General features: G+C 41.5%; 1 protein-coding gene across 1 annotated transcript; it reads left to right on the top strand.

The window, feature by feature from the left end:
• The first annotated feature begins 56 nt into the window (after positions 1 to 56).
• On the top strand, positions 57 to 27,029 carry LOC136431476 (attractin-like protein 1). Its single transcript, XM_066422864.1, has 29 exons — positions 57 to 374; positions 2,915 to 3,001; positions 5,019 to 5,132; positions 5,794 to 5,919; positions 6,433 to 6,617; positions 7,017 to 7,173; positions 7,317 to 7,410; positions 7,827 to 8,043; positions 8,521 to 8,704; positions 9,103 to 9,257; positions 10,133 to 10,217; positions 11,122 to 11,186; positions 11,768 to 11,908; positions 12,258 to 12,364; positions 12,757 to 12,868; positions 13,445 to 13,627; positions 14,210 to 14,410; positions 15,031 to 15,102; positions 15,813 to 15,878; positions 16,253 to 16,346; positions 16,670 to 16,722; positions 19,593 to 19,687; positions 20,422 to 20,491; positions 20,799 to 20,950; positions 21,266 to 21,327; positions 22,019 to 22,097; positions 22,742 to 22,849; positions 23,678 to 23,792; positions 25,344 to 27,029. The coding sequence occupies exons 1-29, from the start codon at positions 151 to 153 to the stop codon at positions 25,472 to 25,474; spliced, it is 3,534 nt and encodes a 1,177-aa protein (XP_066278961.1). The 5' UTR covers positions 57 to 150; the 3' UTR covers positions 25,475 to 27,029.

The following is a 27,029-nucleotide window of genomic DNA, read 5'->3' as shown; positions in this document are numbered from 1 at the left end:
ACCAGTGAGACTGCATTTTGTAAGGAGACCGCTTGGCGGCGCTGTTGGACTTTCCAGCTGGTATGCCATCATCATCATCGATCTACACAAAATTCATCATGGCGGACCATCTGTGTAATTAAGGAAGTGGTGTTAGATGATGAAAACAAGATGAGGAACTGTCTCTTCTTTGGACACTCTGTGGGTTCGAGGCGAGTTGTTCACGTGTACTGTTTCCTGCTCATCCTGGGAGTACACCTCCTGACGTGCGGGCAGTGTGCGCAGCGCCGCTGCGGCCCGGAGAACTGCGTCCACGGGCGGTGTTCGGAAGGCGAGTGCGTCTGCGAAAGAGGGTGGAAGGGCGAGCAATGCCAGTACTGTGGAGGTCGATTCAGGTACGATACAAATTGTAATTCACAAAATAATGAGTTTTCCTGCGGGTTTCGTGAAGCTAGTGATGTTGATTTTCCTTCTGTCAACAATAAAACTTAATCAGGCCAACTGTAAAGAAGAAGGGTTTACGGAAAAGCCTGGGCTGTTTACGACTATGACATAATCATGTTGGGATGGGGGGAAAGGGTTACTAGTACCTAGACACGTAAGTCATAAATTTAACACGGAAATGATCATGTCAAATGCCGTCTGCCATGCCAGGCTATCAAGGGTATGCATGGGGCCATGATGTAGGGGGTGTTGGCCTCTGATGAAATCCCCAATAAACATTTCTAACCTATGTAACGTTAATGTGGTGACCCATGTTGTTGAAGGCAATTTGCTTGTCAACCCCTCAAAAAGCGCAGCCTGTACTCTTTAATTGATAGAACTAGCTACATGGAAACAGCCTCATTTTATTTTTAATGTGTACAGTGTAAACATCTCGTTTACATGCATTTGTGAGTTTTCTGGCAATATTTCGGTCCTTAGCTGCTGTGTTTTTACATGCTATGATCATATATGATATGCATGCTACTATGAAGACTCTACCCGGGAACGTTAGATAGGTGATCATTTCACAATTGATTAGGTCTCTGATGCATGAAACAGCGATGAAAGCTACGATCCTGCCATGTTTTTGCCTCATGGCTGTAACTGTATGTAAGGCAACTTGGTGACAGTTCTGTGTAAGTTTTGAAATTTGAGATATTTCTGACGTGATCTGGATACTGACAGATAACGGATACATTTTGAGTGTCGTGTTGACCTTCTGGAGAAAACTTTGTACTACTGGTGGAATATCTTTAGCCTCCACCAGCTGGCTCCACAGGTCGCTGATAGGTCGCAATCTGTAATTCCTCTAGCGGACTGACTCCTCAGGCATGTTATCCATTTTTTTGCGAATTTCTACTATTTTTCCAGCAACCTGCGGAGCCTGGTAGAGGCTAGAACATCTTCATAAAGACCTGGTACAATCTTGTCTTGGTTTTATTCACATTGTGCATGATATCAACACTCCAAAAATTTAAAGTCAATTCAGGAAGGCCGGCAATCAGTGTATTACTATTATATAACCAGCTGCTTCCGTGCAGCATGCCTGTGAAGCTGGTATGTTACGCCAAAGGGCGGTTATATACCTGCTATATAATATAGATACAGATACAGACAGGTTGTTCCGTGTAATATAACCAGCTGCCTGCATGCCTGCAAAGCTAACTTGTATTATTCCGAAGGGCGGTTATCATCTATATATAGACAAAGATATATCTGCATGTTGTACAACAATGTCTGAGTTGCTAGGTAGCCAGTGTCATGAAACTGAAAGACAGTCCAGATTCTTCCGTAAACCCACAAGCAAGATTAGATCTCTTGTTTCTGTGTACTTTTCTGTCATTTGTTTGTGTTGACAAGAAAACGACACTGAAAAGTTACACATAATCAAGCTGGCCAGTCAAACAAAAACACCACAATTACTGAATTAGTGGGGCCTCGGGCTTAAATAAAGATGAATTACCACAAAATGCCATGAATTACCACAAACTGCCACTTAAAATATTATTTGTTTTCACTTCTATTTCATGAACCTGTATTCATTGCTGTTTAATTGCCACATTGTACAATCTGCTGCACTTGAAAACACGGTCACCTTTGAATGCCCTCTGCAGCGGGTATGTAATGCTTACTGGTGACGCAGTAAAGTACTAATACCACTTTAAACCCCTCTGTAAATGGAATGAAATTAAATACACTTTCAAACAAGAAGAACTGGTATGCAGTGTCTCTAGAATATACATGTCAGAGGTGCCTAAGCATTTGTTCGAATCCTATAAAAAATCGCATGAAGCACTATGTGAAAACATATACGAATCTTAAATATGAAAGACAGATTTAGACACTTTTTATCCAAACCGGCCAAACGCTGCATGTGTAGATGTCATGTGAGTAATGTGACCAACTGTCATGCCGGCAGAATATCCAGAATGTCAAAGTCGAGCTGCGGCGACGAGAGAAGATGCAAAGGTGCAAAGCGCTGAAATGGAGCAAAAGAGTTGTTCACAGGTTATCAAATGTGTCTGCATGTTGGTACATGCCTGACGTGTTCAATGTTCTAATGTCAAAATATCATATGTAGAAACTTAGGGTACTTTACTGCATCACCAGTAAGCATTACATATATATACCTGCTGCAGAGGGCATTGAAAGGTACTTGCAAAAAATGTTTTCAAGTGCTGCAGAATGTACAATGTGGCAATCAAACAGCAATGAATACAGGTTCATGAGATAAAAGTGAAAATATGATATTTTTTTAAGTAGCAGTTTGTACTATACTAAGCCACAGCAATGCGGCTTCGGCGATTTTACTTTTACAGTGATTCGGGCGACTTGGGGGACCAATAGTATGAACGGGGTCTATGTCTCTGGGCCTGTTTTTTCATTATAGGGAGTAATTATAAGGGGGTGATGTCTGCCATCTCTGATTACCTTGTTGTTATTGTTACAGACTGACGAGTAACTCCGGTGTGATCAGCGATGGTCCCAGTAACTACACCACGGTCACCAAGTGTACGTGGCTCATCGACAGCGGAAGGTAGGGATGGAATCTCACGATAACGCCGTGTTGATTCGATTATATGGATGACATCCGTGTGTGCATCAATTTTCATCCGTTTCCAACAACAAAATATTGTCTTCGACCATACTGTAATTTGTACAACAAATTTAAGCAGATGCAAAATGAGAAAACACATGCTGTAAATTGAAAAATAAAATGTCGGAAAATGGATTCTAATGTCGTACAATGCCATAGTCGAATATGAGAAAGAACAAAAATGAAGAATGTATTTTTCAGTATACCATACTCTGTGTGTTAAGTCATTTGTTCTACCTTCCTGATTATTAAGATTTCATAATGAAGGTAACTTTTTTTACTTGCATGCTCGCATCAGTTCGGGTGTTCCCAGAGGATGTTAACCATATATTAATCAAATCAACATGGCCGAACTTGTAAACAGTTCTTGTCTAGAACATGCTTAAGGTTACAATTGGGAATATAATTATATATTTGACCTAATGGCCAAATACTTGTCCCCACTTGTCCCTAAAAATAAGACAGAAATCAAAGGTTTTCTCCTTAATTTATGCTCCATAGCTTTCCAGAAATAGAAAAGAAAACATGCATCCTGTGTTGAAATTTTTGTGGTGGTTTAATGTTTGTGGTTTTTGTGGTAACCTGTTTACCCCTAACTTAAAACTATCACAAAAATGCTTATTCTGTCGTTCCCCCACCCACCTGAGAACCACTACGGACACCCTGTTTTCTCCCTAGCTCGAAATTAAATCCCTGTGAACTTAAAGGCATGTACAGTACTCCTAATGCTACCACAGAAGTTACAAAGTCAACATGCCAGGCTGGTTAATCATTGAAGACCTTTATTGTACATTTTTGCCTCTCAGGCCTAAGTACAGGCCACAACTGTTACAAAACGTGTTTTCAAACGAAATATAGACTAAGTGCTTGAATAAATGGAAGAACAATTGCAACTCATGTAGGAAGAATATGATAATCTTCATGTGTAGGTACTAAAATATGAGCATGGGTTGATACACAGTAGCCCTAAATCATACTGTTGATGTTGACATTTTTGGAGTGGTTTAATGTTTGCAGTTTTCACGGTATTGTTTACCGCAAGCTTAAAACTACAGTGAAAATGCCTGTTCTGTCTTATGCCTGCCTATAAAACGCATTGCATAAAACCCAAAGTAAAAAGCACTCCAAACACTATTCCCTTCCTACCATGAAATCAAATCTCTGCAAACTTAAAGGCATTTACTGTTTTGTAAACTGTACATGGGAGTTTTTTTTAAATAGAAAAGAATGAAGTAGGATCATCCAAGAACTAAGGAATTAGATTATTCTGGCCTGGAGGACGGGAATTTTATTATATAATCATTGACGTATGAAGAATAATGGAGAATACTGAACTGAAGAATATTGGAATAGGGAAGCAAATCTAGTTAGGTTGTACTTTGCATCATTGATACGTTAATTCTGTTTCAACCTCCGAAATACCAGTTTATTTGGGGTCTCAAATCGAGGCTGCACACCCTCAAGTCTTGGTACCGTCTCTTCCAGGAAATTCTTCTGAAGAAGAAAAAATGAATATGGGAATAAAGGATATCCCTCTAGCCATAACTTGATAAGACAAATTAAGTTTCAGCTTCTTTAAGCACTAAAATTTCTGGAATTATTTTGGGAAAGATAATTTTCTGGTCAAAAAGGTGCACAAAATTGAGCATTTTCACATTTAGAATTTTGACACAAGCCAATGATTATCTTTAAGATAATCCTAACACTGATTTTCACAATAATGCACTAACTGGTGCTGGTTTGCTATTTCAGAAGCAAATATAAAGAAATAGTAAGTTTGAACAGAATTTTAGAAATATGAACTTCAGGTTAGGAAAAGGTGTGTATCTTTGCAATGTACGAATAGCATGATTCATGGAATCAAAACTTAAGTTTGTAAAGCATTTTTAATTTGTGGACATTAATAATTGGACATTTCTTCGATGATAACAAAATTGTGTGTGTGTTATTTTCCCAGGATTGGATCGACCATCAGACTGAGGTTTAATGAGTTTGCGACAGAGTGCAGTTGGGACCACGTGTATGTCTATGACGGAGATTCTGTCTTCGCACCGCTTGTAGCAACCTTTAGGTAAGTCATTCTTAGTAGTCACGTCTAGTGGCTGAGTGGCTACATTAACGGACATTGAGACGTCCCTGGTACGATTTCTGGATACATGTTGTCTTTGTTTGTTTGCATACTCGGTAAACCGCCTCATGGCGTAACACACCAGGTTTGTACTGAATAGTATAAGCTGCATATACATTATTATATATCTGGTCCACTCACACCGGGAAGGACCCCTAGAAAAAAAATAGTTTCTGCTACTTTTCTTTAAATGTTAAATCGCGGGCACGTTCAATCACTTCCAAAGTGCCAAAATTGTCAATCTGAAAACATCTTTTGAAAGCTGACACCTAGCCTTCCACCATCTCACTGGCGAGTTTGTTTTGTCAGATTTAGTCAACGCAACTTAGAAAGCGATTTGTCGGGTCATGGCTGATTCAAATCTGAGTTTCAATGCGATCGATTAGTCGAGGTGTAGTTAGTCAGGTGGTTGTCCTCAATGCTTTTGTCTATAGGGGAAAAACGAGAAAAAGCAGTAACCTTGTTGAAGTTTGACTATATTATTTTGGGCTCGTTTGTGTGTCTGTCCATGCATGTGTCTGTCACTGTGCAATGTAGTTTTGCCAGTCTGCTCCTGAAGGGGTGAAGTCTGCCATCTCTGATTGCCTGATTGTTTATTCCGCAGTGGCCTGCTGACACATTTGCAGCCCAACAGAACCAGCTATGAGCTCACCACCACATCAGGCTACGCCTACCTGCACTTCTTCAGCGACGCTGCTTACAACATGAGTGGCTTCAACATATCTTACAGGTAACGGTTTTCATGGCTTGCTTTTTTATCACCTCCATGAAATGGGAGGTATTGTTTTTAGTATTGTTGTTTGTCTTTGTGTGTGTGTTTCCACACTTCTTTTCACCTGTTAGGGGACACTAGCAGGAAGTTAGGTCAAAGGTCCTAGAAAGGTTTCAAAATAGGTTATCTTATTTCCTTTCTTCACTTTCCCTATACCGGTATATGCATGTCTGTTGCCTTATGAAAGCCAGTGTGAAAAATGCATTAAACAGAATCAGCGAGAAAGTCACAATCAGAGAAATGAATTATGATATAAATGGATAAAACAACAAATTCTCAAAATATTTCATGGTATGAGATTTTTTTTTTCTTGTACGAAGGGTTGTATAGACGTTTGGTGAATACAAATGTTCACGGTTTAAGCTACACATGTGCATCTCCCTGGGCATGTGTTGTTTAAACCTTTAACTGTGTTATTGCTGCAGAAGTTCCACATAAGCTCAGAGTCTGTTGTGTTGTTGTTGATTCCAGCCTGAATGCCTGCCCGTTGGACTGTTCCGGCCATGGCACCTGTGACTCGTCCTCCGTGTGCACCTGTCAGCATGGCTGGAAGGGCGACGCCTGCAACGAGCCCGCCTGCCCCAACCTCTGCTCCAACCATGGCCATTGTGACTACTCAGGCACCCTGGACTGTATCTGTGACCCAGGATATAGGGGTGGGTATTCAGTAATCCAGGATACAGGGGTGGGTGCTCAGTAACCCAGGATACATGGGTGGGTGCTCAGTAACCCAGGATACAGGGGTGGGTGCTCAGTAACCCAGGATACAGGGGTGGGTGCTCAGTAACCCAGAATATAGGGGTGGGTGCTCAGTAACCCAGGATACAGGGGTGGGTGCTCAGTAACCTACTAGTAGGATAAAGGGGTTGGTGCTTAGTAACCCAGGATACATGTTGGGTGCCCAGTAACCCAGGATACAGGTGTGGGTTCTCAGTAACCCAGGATACAGGGGTGGGTACTGACTCTGATTTTATATGTTTAGAAGTAGGTGCTGACTGTATGTTCCCCTAGCAGGTGCACCAGGTGCTGACTGTTACCATGATGTTTCCTTGCAGGTGCTGACTGTAACCAGACAGATGCGCAGGTGGTGTGGGAGCGTGAGCGGCCAGGTCTGCCCGGCCGTGCCTCCCATGTCAGTGTGCAGCAGGACATGTGGATGTGGATAGTGGGAGGGTACACCTTCAGCAGTGCAAGCTTCCACAATCTTATCAGGTACAGTCTTACCTGCTTAAGCTAGTACACAGGACTTCTGCCACTGTCACTACTTTTGTCATTACTATAATTAAAGCCGTGCTTTATGAAATGTGTAAAAACGGACTGTTAAAGTATCATATGACCGCTTGTTGATCTTTCAGATACCACTTGATAGAGAACACCTGGAGTCCCGTAACACCTAAAACAGCTGTGGACCCAGCCGCACGTTATGGCCACACTGCCGTACTGTATGAGGTATGTATGACTTGAATCTCTGTTTTGCATAACCGGTAAACTGCCTTTAGGTGTAACATACAAATGTACCAGTTTTGTACATTAGTTGCAAGCTGTATAAGACTGGACTGTAAGGTTAAATCCACTCACGCTGGCATGGACCCTTCCTCTTTTACTATCATAAGTGTGATGGGTTCTTTATCGTGCTCCAGGAGTTGCTCTTGCAGGTCACTGATTCGAGCGAAAAATATGCTTGACTCTCTGGCAACATCAAATATGGCAACCTTCTAACAACCAACAAACACAGTTGAAATTCGTGGACAGAGTAACACTGGCTTTGCAATAGAGGTAGTGACTATATGAAACTTTTGAAAGATGAACATATTTCTCTCCAAAGCTCATAATTTCATTTTCTCTGCAACTTTTCACCCCAACAGGACAAAATCATCATGTTTGGAGGTCTTATAGAGGGCAGAGTAGTGACCAATGAAACATGGGCTTTCGATACTGTCCACCACCAATGGGAGCGTCTGTCACAGGCAGGTCTGGCCCTGGAAGGTCATTCTGCAACTGTGGTGGACTCCAAGGTCATTGTCATCTTTGGGCACAACCCTGAATATGGCTACTCCAGCAAAGTACTGGAATATAACCCAGGTGACTCTTTTGCAATCTTAAGCTCTTTTTGATAATCACAACTTGTGGACATTATTGCCTTTCAGTTAAATATAAGTTTGGAAGGTCAGAGTTGCCAGAGTGACAGGAAGTAATATTCAGATTTGTCAGAATTAGTAATTGTGTAACAATGACAGACATCCCAGGTCATGGGGTCAATGAAAGAGCCCACTAGTTCACGGGGGGGTATAATTGTTTTCAGTTGTCTGTTTTTGTTTTCTAAGTTATGTACTTTCCATATTCTAGTCACGTTCTCCATAATGTGACAGGAAGTGATCAACAGCACGAACATAAGCTATGAGCTTGTGTGTGTTGTCATCACGTCTTCTCAGTAAAGGTTGCAATAAACATAAAAGTGATCAATGGACACAGGTAATGTTAATTTTTGATAAAACCTTATTTGCAAAATTTATATTTCACAGAGTTATAAGATCTTTGAATTCTTGTTTGACCTTTCAGCTACTGACAAGTGGAGGTCTGTTGTGACTTCCGGCGCGGCGGTGTCTGGGTCGTACGGACACACCAGCGTGTATGACTCCGTGTCCGGGAAGATTTACGTCCATGGAGGGTACACGGTTCTGAAGAAGAACCGCTACACCGTGTCGGACTTTACCTTCGCTTTCGACCCAGAAACTTCACAATGGTGAGTACAAATGTAGGTCCTATAAGAGGTCTATAGAGTCTGGTTGAGAACATGTGAAACAAGTATGACCAGACAGAACCTGTAAACTTTAGTCACAAAGTTAGAAAAGTAGATTGCTGATTTTAATTTCAACCCTTAGCTTATAATACATGTTACTGGACTGATTAATTCATATATTTGGACCCACATGGACCCCAATACTATTTCTTGTTCCAGACATTGCACCTTTTGTAAGAGCATGTATTTTGAATAAAGTACCCCTAAATCATAACATTTCACAAAAAACGTTGTTTGATTTTCTAAATCAATATTTTTAACTTGCACCAACAAAACCAAAATCACAGAAAAGTAATGAGAGGTATGAATAATTTTGCTGCTTCCCACATTTCTGTGTCCAGGTCTGTTCTGCCAGGCAGCGGTGTTCCACGCTATCTCCACTCCGCTGTCACCATCGGAGGATTCATGCTGGTGTTCGGTGGAAACACCCACAACGACACGTCCACAAGCAGCGGCGCCAAGTGCTTCTCAGCAGACTACCTGGCCTACGACATAGGTATGCAGTACTGAACTATTCCGATAGGAGGCTCTGCTGCACTGGAAATATACTGAGAGTGTTTTGAGATTGCTTCCAGGGGGGTCACAATGCCATTCCCACTATGCCTTACTTGGGTGTCCTGTGCAATTTTGTCCCCTTTCTCTGAAGTCGTCCATATTTGTGTGGCCTTTTTTTGATCGTCACATTGCCAATGCAGGGAGAGAAACAGGTATGTTAGGTCAATTATTTAAGTAAGAGTACCTTAAGATTAAGAAGTGGAGTTTTCATGCAATTTTCCATATGGCACAGACAGTTGACGTGTTTGACAAAGTTTTTAGGTTATACAAGCACCAAATGCACAATGACAAGCGCTGGACAATAAGCCTTTTCACAGTGTTAACTGTGCACGTGCATCTAGATGATGTGGATAATATGTCAAAGGTGAAGTTCCCTAACTTGCAATGTCCATAATGTGGTCTGTTTATGTCCCAGGGGCCTTTAACTTTAATGTACTACCCACAATGTATCTTGCTGTTAAAGTTAAAGTGACACAGGCATCTTGAAAAGACGCATAGGGGCGGCGCCCATCTACATTTCTATAGCCCTTGGGCTACACACATTTGTGCAGGTCACTGGGAGCTGGTCCGCTGGTAGTGATGTGTGTTTAACTTCCATACTCTTTCCCAAATGCTGAGTGCTAAGCAGAGAAAGCAGTATGTATATTTTTAGAGTCTTTGGTATGACCCGGCCAGGGATTGAACTCATGACCTACCGTGTGCAAGGCGAGCACTTTACCGACTAGTCCATTGCAGTGGTATCTTGCTGTGCAAGAGCTTATTACAGACGTTCATTTACATACAACCTGAGTGTATGACTATACTGTTTGACCACAGAATGTCACCGCTGGCAGCACCTGCCTGGCCCTGGTCCTGACTACCAGCCCCACAGGTTTGGGCACACGGCAATAGTCCTCAACAGGTGAGACCACCAGTCACTCTTTCTTCCTATGCTGCAGAAAAGTAGTTCCATGATAATGCAATGTACATAATATGTCCATGGTAGGAGGGAAAATTAGGTTTTGTGGGATTCTAAATATACCGCTATATATATATATAACACATATTATGTGTTATGTCATGCCTGGGCCTGATACGGGTGTTTTGGACCGTGTGATAACTATCCGTATCACACGAGGTTCTAGACTTGTATCACACGGGCTTCCATAGAATATTTCGAATGCATTTCGAGCGCGCCGGTTAGAATACCGGATTCGGAGGTTAGAATCAATGTTGTTACAGTTTTTTGTTCGAGGACACAAAACTCCCTCAACTTCTGGCGCATTCCTCATTGAAATGTGTGTTTTCTCGGGTGGGTATGACATAAATAAGATACAACACGGGGTATTCCGCATCACCCTTGGTCCCAGCCCGACCGCGGATCGGATCGCCCTTCGGCCTAAGGGCATTGGGCGATCCTACCTGCGGTCTGGCTGGTACCTCGGGTGATACGGAATACCCTGTGTTGTATTCTATATTTATATGAAGTGACCTCTCCACCACAAATTCATGACACCATGAACATGAGTTGCTGTTTCCAATGTGTCACTACTACAAAATTGTTTCAAACACATATTTAGAATCCCACAAAACCTAATTTTCCCTCCTACCATGAAAATGCATTTATTGAATTTACGGTACATGCATATGGAAGAGGATGAAATGGAATTAACCATGATACAGAAAATGATATATATGAATTGAAAAATTGATTAAAGAGACACTGATTACAATGTACAAATTAACAAAATGAAGAAGAAAATCAATTGCAAGTTAACTGACACAAATGTATCCTTGGTGCTATGTACATTTTGTTTTCTCTACAGGACTATGGTGGTATTTGGAGGATTCAACAGTGTTGTGTTAGGAGACATCCTAAAGTATTCTGCAGGTAAGTGGAAAGTCTTTGAACAGTTTCTTTTGCATTACTGGTAAACTGCCTTTAGTAGTTTAAGCATGTCACACCAGTTTCAGACCAGCTTCCTAAGACCAGACTGTAAAGTTTCATTGACTTGCACTGGGGTGGACCCATACTCTTTCGATAAGTCTGGTGGACTCTTTAACATCCTCAAGGTGTGTCTCTCCTTTAACATATGGAGCCTTCAGCTGTACGTCCCATCTGTGATACTTTAGATGCATTTAAGTTCGTGTGGTTTTTATTTTGCGCTAAGGGGAAAATGGAGTGTTTTCAGTGGTTTTATTTCGCGGCAGTACAGTCACATATTGCTAATTTAAAAGTATTGAACAAAAATGTTCGCAGTGGTTTTAAGTCCGCGGTGAAACGGTTGCCGCAAACATAAAACCACCACAAACATTTCTGCATTTACAGTAGATAGAGGGTGTTATAACTTCACTCTCAAGGTTGTCCAATCATTGTTTTTGGTGTGCATAACTGTGTTTCTGCAAGCAGGTGCAGTTTCTCAATGTTCTGCCAGGTAGAGCTTTTTATCTATGACTGGCTTGTTTTGACAGGTGACTGTGCCCTGATAGAGGAGGAAGATGTGTGCACCAGTTCCCAGCCCGGCGCCGTGTGCGTGTGGACGGAGGTCGGCTGCATGGACAGACAGGCGGCGGCACAGCTGGGAGAGACCAGAGAATGTCCACCAATCACAGGTTAGGAAACACCAGTCTTCGGTTTTCAAACAAGAAATCAAATATCTGATTAAATACCTTGAGTTAGTGAAATATTATTATGTGTTTTTATGGATTTCTTGTTTTATTCAGTTCAGTATTGTGAATTCTTGCTGATCCTGTCTATTAATATTTACCTCCATTTCTGTCAGTCTCCTGTTACACCATTTGCCCTTTACTTCCTGCCACTCTATAGTATTCAAATTACTACAGACACACAAGCAAACAAGCAAACAGACACTCTGAAAACAAAAAAAGGCAAGGGTTGATATAAAGCTGGAACAAACCTTAGGCTGGGATGATAAATGATTGTGTGTGTGCCCCCATGCAGGCTCCTGTGAGATTTATAGTGACTGTGGCACCTGCCTGACAAGTGTACATACATGTCAGTGGTGTACAGAAGACAGCACCTGTAAAAATACCTGTACAGATCCTCAGGTAAGTCTTAGTTAAGAATCATTTCCTCTTACAGTGCAAGTATACCAACTACAATGTTCATACTTGGCTGGCGCAGACTAGCAGGCAACCTCACTTACCAACTCCAACCACAGATGACCTTGCTCATGACTAACTCCCAACCATGGTCTGGAGAAAGTCAGGAGGCTATGGCAGACTTTGTGTGATGGGCTCATCCAAAGCTAGGTGACATGCTCATCTTCATAAGTCGAGGGAGGAAATGTTTAGGGCATTTTCCAAGGACACAACCTCAGAACCTGCTAGAGATTTGAACCCTGGACCTTTAAATTTTGAATCCATGCCCCTAACCACAAGTCTACCAATGCCCCCTTGAGGTGTGATCCTGACCCAGTGACTGTATTATTTGTCCCCAGGCGGTGTCTGATGTACAAAGTTGCCCCAGATCTCCACTGTGCAACACATTCAACTGTTACGACTGTCAGGATAGAGAAGGATGCCACTGGCAGGCCGAGGAGTGTAAAGAAGGTAAAGCTATAAAAAGTACTTTTCTTTCATTTGGAGACACAAAAACACAGATTGGAAACAATCAGGGCTTCATTTTTGGGGAAAGGTGCACTGGTGCTGCGTGCATCTAACCCAGAAATTTAAGTGCTCAGAAAACATTTTGGGTGCACGAAATACAATAAAGTAGAATGTCAGCTCCAAATCAGATTCAAAATAACTTTATTGTAGATAGCAGTGTTGCCACTGACTTTTAAGTCAGACTCAGTGGCAATAAATGTGCAATGATTAAAATTCATGCATCAAAAAGAGATTTGCAGTTATTGCACCATTTTATGCCCATTGCACCATTTTGCCAGGATCTTGTTTAAGTCTTCAAATAATTTGCAACTTCAAGGCGACATATTAATAAAGTTTGGCACCAGTTGAAGCCATGTTTTTCCAAATTCGGCGCAATTAGATGTAGCCCAGTGAGATACGAGCTTTAGCAAACACATTGCAATTGGACCTTCTCCCTCACTAGTAGATAAAACTGTTTCCTTTTGAAGAAGTACTTTAATTTTATCTATAAAATGACCATCTCTCTTGCACTACTTGAAGGTGACACAGAAATTAGCCCGTGTAAGCAGCCCTGTAGCCATCGGTTGGACATCGTGAATTGCACGCTGTCGGACTGTATGTGGTGCAGTAACCAGCAGCGCTGTGTGGACTCCAACGCGTATGTGCCATCCTTCCCGTACGGACAGTGTCTGGAGTGGTGCACCAAGGCCGACGGTTGTCCAGGTATGTACATGTACACATTAAGTCACTCAGTCATATACACACATTCACCAGATAAGCACACATTCACCGCATACAACATGTACATGTACATATGGAATACAATACAATATATTCCGTATCACCCGTCGGATGGTACTACAGCCAAAGTGGTCATGCCCAGACGTGAAAAACACACATTCCAATGCAGAACGGTCAAGAAGTTGAAAAAGCTTTTTTGTCCTCAAACAAAAAACATCAATTCCAGTGCCTGAAACTGGTATGCAAATTTTCGACAGCGGGACATACAGTGCATGCAAAGCATGTTTTAATTATTCTATGGAAGCCAGTGAGATTAAAGTAGAAGCTGGCGGAATTCCGTAAATTTAAGGCATATACCATATTATATGTATCGAATGGGCTTCTATTTGTGTCCAACCGGCAAATAGTTTTACCATGAATATGCATGTTTTACTGCTATACCCATTCTTTCAACTGCAAACTGAAAACACGGCAAAATCTCCTTTCCCCATCTACCTCCATTTCAAGTCCCCTTGAAAATAAATGAATTTCCAGTAACGATGTGACCATGCCCTGTGTGTGCAGGAGAGTGCAGCAGCCTGCGGACCTGCGAGGCGTGTCAGCAGCAGCCCGAGTGTGGCTGGTGTGACGACGGGAGTCAGACAGGGCTGGGCGGGTGTGTGGAGGGCAGCAGTGCGGGGCCGATGGTGGGGGGGCCCGGTGGAGACTTCCACCTCAACACCACCGTCTGTCCCGCCAACAGATGGTACTTCACAACATGTCCTGGTAGGTGGACATAGTGCACAGTTTCTAATGATTATGTTTGCCTCTCGCCATGGTTACTGGTAAAGTAGCAGGCACCCTGTGGTGTTCAATTCCATTATGTAGCAAGTGGCAGGACAGAGCTGGAGGGGCTGGTCACCATACATACCTTCACAGAAGATAAACATTTTGTTTTTGCTCCGTTTCTTCTTCTCTCCTTCCTCTTCTTCAATTCCTTTCCAAATGAAAGAGGCCAATGGCCTGGACCAGACAGCTGTCAGCACGATTATTTGTTAAGTAGCAGACACCCTGTTATGTTTGATTACAAGCATCATGTAGCAAGTGACAGGACAGAGCTAGATAAGAACTAAATAAGAAGTAGTACACGCAGTTTGTTAGGCTAGACCATGTGAAGCTAAACATTTTCCTGTAAATGTTACTTTAGAACTTCTAGTTCATATATCAATCTTGAGAATATTTTCATGTTTGAAAAGACGCCAACTGTATTGCTATATGTCCTTTTGAACTGGCAGACGTGTCGGGCGAGCTATTTTCTTGTGATGCCAGCTTTGCAGACTAAAGAAGGAAGCTTTTAGTAAGTTTAGTCTCTAACTATTATTTATTGTTGTTTTACTTTACTTCAGATTGCCAGTGTAACGGACACAGTATCTGTAACAACACTGGTGTGTGTCAACAGTGTCAGGACCTCACACAAGGTATATATAACAGGACAGCTTTTCCTATCTGTCTGTCTGTGTTTCTGTCCTTACAAATGCAGAGTTGTCCACATCCTTGGTTATATGTCAAGAGGTGTTGGATTTTCAAGAATTTGTTCCTTAAAGTGTACATGTACATGTACGTGGGTATCTCAATGAACTATGCCAAATCACACCAGGCATATGCCAAACTGTGCCAATCAGCGCAAATTATTGCCTGAGATTGTGAATTTTTCGAAATTTTCAGATAATACAAATTGGCATAAATGGGCACAAAATGGTGAACATCCTTTTATCTAAGTCTGCAAATCTCTTTTTGATGAATATTTTATAATCATTGCACATTGGTTTCTAATTCAGTGGCAAGACTGCAATTTCCAATAAAGTTGTAGCGAAACTGAGAATGTGACATTCCGGGCGTGACTATTTTGTTTGGCTCATCTGGGCTTCATTTACACAACTGCATGTCAGTGTGACCGCAAGTGAAAATCTCCACAAATTTGCGAAGTGTGCGCATTTCTCTAGCACAATTCGGGACAGTCCAGTGAGATACCCACTTCAGATATGAAATGTGGCTACTACATGTATGTGTATTTCAACAAACAATAATATTGCATTAACGAGATAAGCAGAACAAAGAAGGGTGAAGTCTGCTATCTTTGAATGCTTGTTTAGACACTAAGCAATAATGATACCTCTTCCTCCCACAGGTTCTCACTGTGAGCAGTGTGTGCCTGGATACTACGGTGATGCCACAAACGGTGGAAACTGCACAGGTAAAAACACCTTCAACTTGTTTTCATGTTCACAATATCTTTGAGTCCCTGTTTTTTCATCCCTGTAAACCCTGTAACTTTTCACCATGATTGTTGTCTATGTCTGTATTGCCCATTGAGTGAAGAGTGCATCCTCTTATGCCAGGCACATGTATAGGTCTGAGCAATAGCCCTGGCATATCGGCCTGCAACCTGCCTTTCTCCATGCCATCAGCTAATCACATCACTGCCTGTAGTCAAGAGGCAATGTGATTGGCTGGTAGCCTTCCCTCTAACAACAGGAGGGAGAGTATCTGATTGGCTGGCAGCTGCAAAAAAGCAATTATGCAAGCATGATTGGATTGGATGTAAGATTGATTGTGTGTTGTTTCCAGCCTGTCAGTGCCACGGCCATGCAGACCACTGTAACGCACAGACTGGCGACTGCTACTGTAACACCAAAGGCATCATTGGTAAAGGCTGTGACAGGTGGGGACTGCAAATTCATTCATCTTTGCAGGGATTTGATTTCCCTGTAGAAGGGAAAGGAGGTTTCCGTAGTGTGTTACAGTGTAAATTCATGGTTGGAACAATTCTAAAGTATAGGTACTGTGTACAGTAGTAACTCTCGCTGTAATACAAATGGATAGATATTGATTTTGTAAATAAAAGTACCAGAAACATTTCTAGATTTACAGTAGGATGCATAGTGCAACAGTAGTGTTAAATACACTCATGTACATACCAATTTTTGCTGCTATTTAGAGCTGGTGTTTTGATGATGATAATAAAGATGATTAATATTTTTTCAGATGTGACGTCAGTCATCGCTACTTTGGGGACGCAGTCACAGGAACATGCTATTGTGAGTAGAGTGCTATATTTATAATAATAAATGAAATGATGATTCTGTGTTTGTATTACACAGTCTGCAGTTGATTTTGATAAAGAGTGAGTGAGAGTGACTGAATGAGTGACCGATTGATTTACAACATTGCCTCTGTCTTATAGAAGGGAAATATCTGATTTAAGAGTTGTAGTATTTGTTAAGTCCCATGCAAAAGTGTATGGTCCGATGTAGCAAGGCTAACTAACTTCTCGTTAAGAACACCCCACAGATTTAGAGCACACGTTAGTTCCACCACGAGTAGAATCATCATCATTTGCATCCTCGTTTACACCACGTCTTATTACCATCTGGAACAAACTCGATATTAAAATCAGAAGGCCTGGAGCTAGAGCTTCAAGCCTGGCTGTTGTGTCTGCCTTTAAGGTACTCCTAAACCCGGGCTGAGGCATATGCTGATAATAAATTATTTCCATTAGACCTGGTGCTTTATAAGACCTATTTTTATAATCTATAATGTTTTTCCCTTCAATGTCACAATTTAACCCCTAAATTGAAGGGTAAAGTTGCAGTTTTCATGCCTCAGTACGGAGGGGGGATCATGGACAACAGCCTACTCCGCCCCCCTGGGGAGCCCAGATGGCCCCAGCTGGTCCCGTGGCGGGAAAACAAGAGGCCGCTCCGCCAATCAGGCTGCGCTAAGTGGATGACGACACGACTAATGGAGAATCCCCAAAGCTGTGCCAAGCGTGCATTTCCCGATTGAGCATTTCTAATAAACTGTACTGGTCTGAATTGCACGGATATGTGAACAACTACCACAAAAGAACTAGGTTCCATTCAGTTACGTTCATTTTTCTTCTTCATAAATCCATTGCCTACAAACTCTGATCTAAAGTTACAGTAAAGACTGTTTTTCTTGGATCGAGCGAGGGATGTACATCAGAGAGCGACGTAACATAATGTTCCGACTTCACGGCATAATTTTCAACAAAAAGCTTGACTGCACCGATATAAGTATGACAATAGAACTAAATTTCAGTAAGTTAGGTTCATTTTTATTAGGAAAAACTTCAATGCCTTCAAACAGCGATCGAACGTTAACTGTAACGAATGAATTTCTTTGTTGGGTTGTCCATCCCGGAGTTACACAAATATTATCGCCAACTTCACAGCATATCAACAAATAAAGATTACTAAGCAATAACTTCCGAAAAACGTTGCATACATGTCGATATTTTGTAGATACAACATCGAATGTGAAATAAGCAGATGTCTGGGCAAAATTATACAGAATCATCATAATTTTGATTTTGAGACCCAGCTTCCCTTCGGACAAGTATATTTACGAATGTTCAACAATTAGCCCCAAAATCCCATACCACATCCAGCCATGCTATCTATCCCGACCACCAGTTCAACATCGTTGATCGCCAAGCCGCGTAAGAGCTGTTTTTGTCGCGAGAATGATAGAAAACGCGCGTATGTCCGTGCATCTCACGGCACGGCATACTATTTTCGACAACAATGGGGTCGAGACGTGTCCGGCGTCAGAAACAAGTCCGTAACTCCAGAAAACCAGGGTAGGATTCCTCTAGAAAGGCCTCAGAATAATCGTAAAGACTTCTCCCACGAAGCTATGTAGGATAGAGCCCGGTAAACGACTGTCTTCCGGGCTAAATCTCGTCCCGAAGCGGACGGCGCAGATCGCCGGGCTCGAGAGGTCCGCCATTTTGTTTGACTCCGGGGGGAAATGACGTCACGTTCTGTTGTTCTGGCGTGTTTTGGCTGTTCTTCACTCCCTCCGGAAAACTTATATCCATGTTTTGCCTTCTAAATCCGCCAGGAAGCGCTTTTTGAAAGGTCACTGACCCTCATTTAACAGGAAGTGATCGGGCCCGTGGAATGCGGCCAAAAATCAGCGATTTCGACACTTTTACGGCCACTGAAGGGGAAAAACGTTACATATACAATAGATATATGATTTTCAAAACGAATCCATGGTAAAACTACGTATGAAATATGGGGGAAAAGGTCATTTTTGTTGAGATAACCCTCTAAACTAAACCGTCAAGTTTCGCCGAAACTTGTGCCGTGCTATTTGAGTCGGTGAAGGCTGGCTGCATAGGGGGCAATCAAAATAACCGAAAAAAATTCCTAAAAAATCAGCATTTGAAAATATGAGAGAAAAAAAACATGATATTTTTACTATTACCATTATGTACATTTCTGAGAAATACCATTGATTTTTACCTAAGCTCTAGCCTGGAAATTCGATTTTTCTAAAAATGGGCGTGGCCCCATAACTATTGATGACGGCATCGTGAAGTCATAAAAATTTGCATAAATTACCGTCTTGCAACAAGGTATTATGTTACAAAAGCTCAAAGTCCATAGTTAACTGCAACATATTGTTTGATATACCCTTTGAATTCCTCAGCCGGGGTTTAGGCGTACCTTAAAAGGAAATTCTAGTCATGCAAAATAGATGATGTCAAAATCTATAGTTTAAAGCAGCCTTGTAGTACGTGGTCGTTATCATGCAGTTACGCCACTTGCTTAGCTACAAGGCCTCACTAATTTCATTCTACTGTATCTTATTACTATTGTACTTATTTGATTTGATTTATGGAATTAATGTTACAGTAAAATTTGCATAATCACAAATTTTAGAAGGGATATAGGCGGTTCTGAGGTCATGGAGGTGCCTCGAGCATGTTAAAAGGGAAGGGCTAGCAACCCCTTCCTGTAAAACTATACTCTGCTACTGAAACAGTAAGAAAACTTGCTGCCCTAAGGCCTTTGTGCCACTAGCCACTACTGTAACATTGTCTGAACGAATGTAGAATTTGATTAGAAATGCAAGGATTTTGTCGTCTTTTTTTCAGATGACCTGCTCATAGACTACCAGTTTACCTTTAACCTGTCCAAGAGTGATGAGAAGTACTACACTGGTATTAACTTCATGAACATCCCCAGCCATGTGAGTACTGTCAATTCATTTAATTTTGCGGGGACTTTGTGATAGAAGGGGATTAAGAAGGTTTTCGCTAAGTTTCGAGTTCGGAGTTGAAACAATTTTGTAGTACAATTTGTAACACAGTTCGGAACCTGGCACAACAGCTCATAATAGACACTCCTTTGAGGCACAAACCGAGCATTCAACATTTTGATGGACTGTAAGAAATCACTATGATCATGCACTGTTTGCTTCTTGTAAAAGAAATTTTTTTGTACATTTAAGCCATGGTGCCAGGTTCTGAACCGGCTGCCATGTTCACCGTGACGTCATGGACAGAATTTAACTACATAGTAGAATAAAGTTTAAGTTCAATAAGGGTGTGTAATTTGTACAAATGTCTAATTTTTATTGTCGAATGTAATCAGGAATAAGTGTTATTGGTGGCACAGACTGCACTTTAATTGTAGCATATTGTAAGTGTAGATTTAATATGCATGTACAATGTACTTTACTCCCCATCCTTAAATTGTGAAACAAGTTTTTTTAAGTCACATTGTGAAGAATGTAACAAACATGATCTATCTGCAATTAAAATCCCACATTGAAGAACTTAGTCAAACAAATCACAATCATTTGTCACTTATAAAGCACTTGCTAGTAGTTTCAAGTAAAAGTCAACCTGTACAATTTTGCTGTCTAATGAATAAGGTTATGAAGTAATGATAAATATGATTTTTTGTGTGTATTTCTTACAGTCATCTAGAGATGTAACTTTCACCATCAATACCTCAGCGATGGCCACCATGAACATCACAATAGCAAGTGGTAAGAGTTTTGTCTGTTTCGCATGATCTGTAAACTGTCTTTATACGTAACACACCAGTATTGTACAGTAAGTAAGTACAAGCTGCATAAGACCTGACCAATAGTTGCACAACTTACATGCTACTAGAAAATTGTCCACTGTTCATGATAGTACTTGACGAAAAGAGCCAGGGGAAATTTCCCGGGACATTGAACCTTAAATACTGTACATAGCATTCTGTCTTCTCTGTTATGACTGGTGGAAGAGTAGCTATTTATTTGAGCTGAACTGGTTTGAGAACACTTTCACTTTCTTATGTTGATGCAGCTTCTGAGGCAGCAGGAAAAGTTCTGGTGTCCGCGACTGACTTCACCTTCTACAAGAGCGTCTACTCCCATGTCGACTACTCATTCGGCACCTCACAGAACACAACCTTCTACGTCATAGTGTACAACTTCACCACGCCTTTCTGGCTGCAGGTTCGCACTGTAGATTCAGTTATTTTTGCAGGGACTTTATTTCGCAGTAGAGGGGGATAGGAGGTTTTTGTGATGTTTTAAGTTTGCGGTTGAAATGATTTTTGTAGAGCAGGTAGTGATACGTTGGAAATTTAATGCAAATTCATGGTGTTAGGAACTTTGTTGTAAAATAAAACCACTGCAAGCATTTCTCAATTTCCAGCACCATGTACATGTAATTTGTTCTGTTTCATACAATTTCGTAATGTGAAAACCTGTATTGTAAGTGTAAAATTTTCAAAATTGTTGACTGTGTTTTTTTCCCTTCTATTCTAGGTTACATTTTCCCAACACGGCAGTATTCTGGACCTTGTGCAGTTCTTTGTCACTTTTTTCAGGTATTAACATGTACTTGAAATAGGAATTGTAGCATTCTGTAGACTATGAATGAAATTTGTGATTAGAAAACAGTGACCAATACATAGGAAGCTCTCATTACTAGTTTTAACCCATTGAATTTCACAACTTTGTAGCAAGGAATCTTTGATATTTGTCTGCACACAATGTACTAGTACATGTATCTTTATTGTCTCCATTTTTGTTTTCATTCAGGTGACATAGCACACCTATATATCATCGTTGATCATAAAGAATTTGCAGGGTTGGACCAGTTTTGAAAAATTCACTGGCCGTATAGGGCAAGTACATAAAAAAAGTACTTGCCCGACCCAACTTTTCACTGTCCCTAAATCTACATGACATGTTTCTATGCATTTTTACTTGCTGCAAGGAAATCCTTTTATTTTTCAGTAAAAAATCACTTTAAATCATGTAACACAAGACCAAGGAGTTACAAAATTAATGTAGGACTTTTCCAGCGTACTAAATTTACACTTTGTATGGATGTCAATTTTTTGTGACATGTTTGGAAGGAAAGGGTCACACATTTTATGTCTTGCCAGCACTGCAGTCTACCCCCAAAAAAAGGCTAGGGTCAGCAGGTTTTTGCAAGTGTCGGCCAAGTAACCGGAAAGTAAACACAATTTCTTATTCCCTCGGCCTGATAGGAATGTGTTGTTTTCCCTCCAGCTGTTTCCTGTCCCTGCTGCTGGTGGCAGGAATCTTCTGGAAGGTGAAACAGCGAGTCGACACATTCCGCAGGCGACGGGTGAGTCCTAAAGTGCTTCTTTCTGTAGGTGTGGACATGCAGAGAGTTAGTTCGTACCATTGACCTTAAAGGCAACCCAAGCAATATTAGGACCCGAAAATTGGATTTTGAAAGTCAATTTATTTACTCATTTGTTTACAATGATTAGTTCAAACAACACTATCACAATGTCTAGCGACGTCCATCATGCAAAAATATGACGTCGTTTTGATGTGAGAACTCACTGAAAATCGTCGCCGGGATTTTTGTAGGCTTGCAAAACTAAGGGAGTCATTGTTCTGCACATTTTTGCACGGTTTTAAAATGCTCAAAGAACAAAGTTATTTTGTAAATGTGCTAAATAGTGTTAGTAAATGTCAATACCATAAAGATTTCAGCGTTATTTCTTTCTGTCCATATTTTGGGCCCTAATATTGCTTTGGTTTCCTTTAATGTGAAAAATATGTGCCATAACGGGGGATCCCTTACCTTGGGATGTGAAAACAATGATGTCAACACCATTGCTGTCTGGGTATGAACATGCAATAATTATATTGATCATATTTTAGCAGGAAAAGTAGTGGAATTGTCATTTGGTTACCAACAGAGAATTGGTGATTGACAGCATGCAGAATTTTTGGTAACTTTTTCTTTCTATTTGACAGGAGATGATTATAGAGATGGCACAGATGGCCAGCAGGCCGTTCTCCAAGGTTATGTTAGAAATGGAAATCAACACAGAGCCGCTGGATGGTGTAAATAAGGCAAAACAGGTCAGGCGCCATCTTGACTTTATTATCTTAACCGGTGTACGGAGGTTTTCATTTCAATGTGTATCTTTGCTTGTGCTTGTATTTGTATGCAGTAGAGTAGCTGTTTTCCACATGTCAGGCACCTTGGGGACACTGGCAGGAAGTTAGGTCAAAGATCACAGAAAGGTCCCAGAATAGGTTTTCTCAGGTAATCTCAATACATGAGTAGATAAATGAAAATAAATATATCTTTTGCTGTCTACAATTTCCTGCTTATACAGTTTATTCTGTTGCTATGAGAGCCAGTAAAAAAAATGCTTTTTGACAGAATCAGAGGGAAATTTATTATAAAAAATTCCCAAAAACTAAAGATATATAAAGGTATGAGATCTTCAATTTCTTTTTTATTCCTTTTTTGATCTACAAGATATCCGACTCACGTTAAGCACTTAATGATATTGTATCTTTAGAGTTAAAGTTTGAGGCTTGATCAGAAAGAGGTATAGAAAATGTAGATATGGAAAAATATATGAAATGGAAAACAAATGACCATACACGCAGTAGACAGTCAGAAAAGCACTTTTGTCTATTGTCGAAGAAATAGTGCAGAGCATTATTCATGTTGAACTTCTTTCTCGTATTTACAAAAATTCTTACAGCGCATACCAATATTTGAACTTTTGAAGGAAATATGTCCATTGGGTCCTATGTTAGACATCCAGGTGATAAGACACGCAAGGTAATAGTACCTCAAGTAACTGGATAGAATGTAGAAATTTCAAGTAACTCTTAACTTGCGTGTTTGAAATAAAACTCCATCTTGTTAATCCTGTGTGTTGTTTCCATTAGAGATGTCCAGGAGCCATTGCACTGGAGCCTCTAGCAGGAAACAAAGCAGCTGTGCTGTCAGTCTTCATGCATCTGTCAACAGGGGACAGCTCACAACCTGCTGTAGGACACACAGGTAAGACACAGGACAGCTCACAACCTGTTGTAGGGCACACAGATAAGACACAGGACAGCTCACAACCTGCTGTAGGGCACGTACGTAAGACACAACAGCTCACAACCTTCTGTAGGGCACACAGGTAAGACACAGGACAGCTCACAACCTGCTGTAGGGCACGCACGTAAGACACAGGACAGCTCACAACCTGCTGTAGGGCACACCTTTAAGACACAGGACAGCTCACAACCTGCTGTAGGGCACGCACGTAAGACACAGGACAGCTCACAACCTGCTGTAGGGCACACAGGTAAGACACAACAGCTCACAACTTGCTGTAGGGCACACAGGTAAGACACAGGACAGCTCACAACATGCTGTAGGGCACACAGGTAAGACACAGGACAGCTCACAACCTGCTGTAGGGCACACAGGTAAGGCACATGACAGCTCACAACATGCTGTTGGGCACACAGGTAAGACACAGGACAGCTCACAACCTGCTGTAGGGCACGCACGTAAGACACAGGACAGCTCACAACCTGCTGTAGGGCACACAGGTAAGACACAACAGCTCACAACTTGCTGTAGGGCACACAGGTAAGACACAGGACAGCTCACAACATGCTGTAGGGCACACAGGTAAGACACAGGACAGCTCACAACATGCTGTAGGGCACACAGGTAAGACACCTGACAGCTCACAACCTGCTGTAGGGCACACAGGTAAGACAGCTCACAACCTGCTGTAGGGCACAAAGATAAGACACGACAGCTCACAACCTGCTATAGGGCACACAGGTAAGATACAACAGCTCACAACATGCTGCAGGGCACACATGTAAAACACAGGACAGCTCACAAGCTGCTGTAGGGCACACCGTTAAGACACAGGACAGCTCACAATCTGCTGTAGAGCACACCGTTAAGACACAGCTCACAAGCTGCTGTAGGCACACAGGTAAGACACAGGACAGCTCACAATCTGTTGTAGAGCACACCGTTAAGACACAGCTCACAACCTGCTGTAGGGCACACAGGTAAGACACAGGACAGCTCACAACCTGCTGTAGGGCACACCGTTAAGACACAGGACAGCTCACAACCTGCTGTAGGGCACACAGGTAAGACACAGCTCATAACCTGCTGCAGGGCACACATGTAAGACACAGGACAGCTCGCAGCCTGCTGTGGGGCACACAGGTAAGACACAGGACAGCTCACAACCTGCTGTAGGGCACACCGTTAAGACACAGGACAGCTCACAACCTGCTGTAGGGCACACAGGTAAAACACAGGACAGCTCACAAGCTGCTGTAGGGCACACAGATAAGACACAGACAGCTCACAACCCTCTGTAAGGCACACAAGTAAGGCACAGGACAGCTCACAACTTGCTGTAGGGCACACAGGTACATGTAAGACACAGGACAGCTCTCAACCTACTACATGCACACAGGATGCACAGATTGTTATTGAAAGTTATTGACATGTTAAGCTTAGAATGGGCCGTTGGCTGTTGGTTAAATCACCAGTTGTGGATTTACGGATTTGTCTCTTTTCCCCCAGGTCTAGCTGTAGGCAGCACACTGGTAGCAGTAGAACATTCCAGCAAACCGGTCGAGGGAAAAGACAAACAGCACATGTCACTCTGGCATCGTAAACACCACAGCCCCACACATATAGGGACCTGCATATGACAGAAGAGCCTAACCATCTTTCACCATGTACAAATTTGAATCATTGTTAGCTGTCCATTCCCAGCCTCCAGCAATGTAGCGTTTTAAGGTCTCCTGTGGAAATCAGTTACCAAGTTGACTGGAGGGACCACCCTGAAGACTCATAGATAAATGAATAAAAGTCCAGACTTCCACAGTATGATCTCAAATCAACAGTTGTTGTATAATATAATGGGGATGCCCTAACTATGAGACACTTTTTTAGGCCTCAAACTCACAACGCTAACAGTCACTATTTGCTAGAAAATGGCTAGGTTTTGATAAATAGAATTTAGACACATTGATATTAAGAACATATTTGAGTAAGAAATGCATTCATAGTGTTCATGGACCATTTGCACTCTACGTTACAACTGGTAAAACGTTGCAAGATGGTTTCATGAACGTACCTTCCATTTTATGCAACGCTAGACCGGTTACTGCAACTTGAAATGCTTTAAAATTTATACTTTCGCTCTCCTCAAAAGTTGGTGATGAATTTGAATAAACAGAAAGAAGAAATGTCTTCTAGAAAACTTCTGACAGTAAAATTGTGCAGACATCTTTCCTGACATATAAAGATGACTGAATCTTGTACAATCCAGCTCATGTTGCGTCAAGAATCCCGGTTATGCAGTGAATGCCGGCGAAATTTGTTGATTGTCAGGATGTTGCAAAATTTCCGTGAAAAGCTACCCTGTCACATTGGATGTCTCAAGTTAGGGCAACCCCCATTACATTATCTTTTTTGTACAGTTGATATTTGCCTTCTTTGTTGTTACAAAAGAGTTTATGAGGACTTGTCTTGATCTTCCCAGTACCAAAGTACACAGTTCTCACCAGCAAAGGCCTGTGACCTACCTGCTTGCCAAATCAATGATTTTCTACTGTACTTACAATTTGTTCAAATTTTAATGTCTATCATGCACTGTACAAAGGCACGTTTTAGGATTTAAGTTTAAGAAAGTTAACAAGAAATGGACGACATATCTAAAAAATGAAAATGTCTTGAACAATGAGACCCTATACCTCGTACACGTCTTGTACACAAGAATGAATGAACACATGCAGTTAATACATGCTTATTAGATGACTAAAACGGGCATCTCAATGAACTGCGCCAAATTGCGGCAATCATTCGCAAAGTGGGGCAGACCAGTGCCAAACGGAGCAACTTGTTGCCTCAAATTGCGATTCTAAAGAAATTCGCAATTGGTAAAATGGTGCAAAACAGCGAACATCATTTATCACTGCAAATATCTTTTTAATGAATTTTGAATCATTGTATATTGGTTTTGAATTCCATGGCAACGCTGCTATTTCCAATAGAGTTATTTTGTATCAAAGCTGAGATTTGACTTTCCAGGTGCTACCATTTCGTTTGGACATGCTGGGCTTCATATGCAAATGTGTCAAATGTCAGAGTGACCACAAGGGAAAATTTGCACAATTAAGCGCAGCTCAGTGAGATACAAGCTTGATATGTCAATGTCATGAATAGATACAACGACAGTAAGTGTGCTGTTACACCTACTTG

The sequence above is a fragment of the Branchiostoma lanceolatum genome, chromosome 3 (assembly GCF_035083965.1).
Source record: "Branchiostoma lanceolatum isolate klBraLanc5 chromosome 3, klBraLanc5.hap2, whole genome shotgun sequence".
Lineage (NCBI taxonomy): Eukaryota > Metazoa > Chordata > Leptocardii > Amphioxiformes > Branchiostomatidae > Branchiostoma > Branchiostoma lanceolatum.
This window is presented reverse-complemented; position numbering and strand designations above follow the sequence as displayed.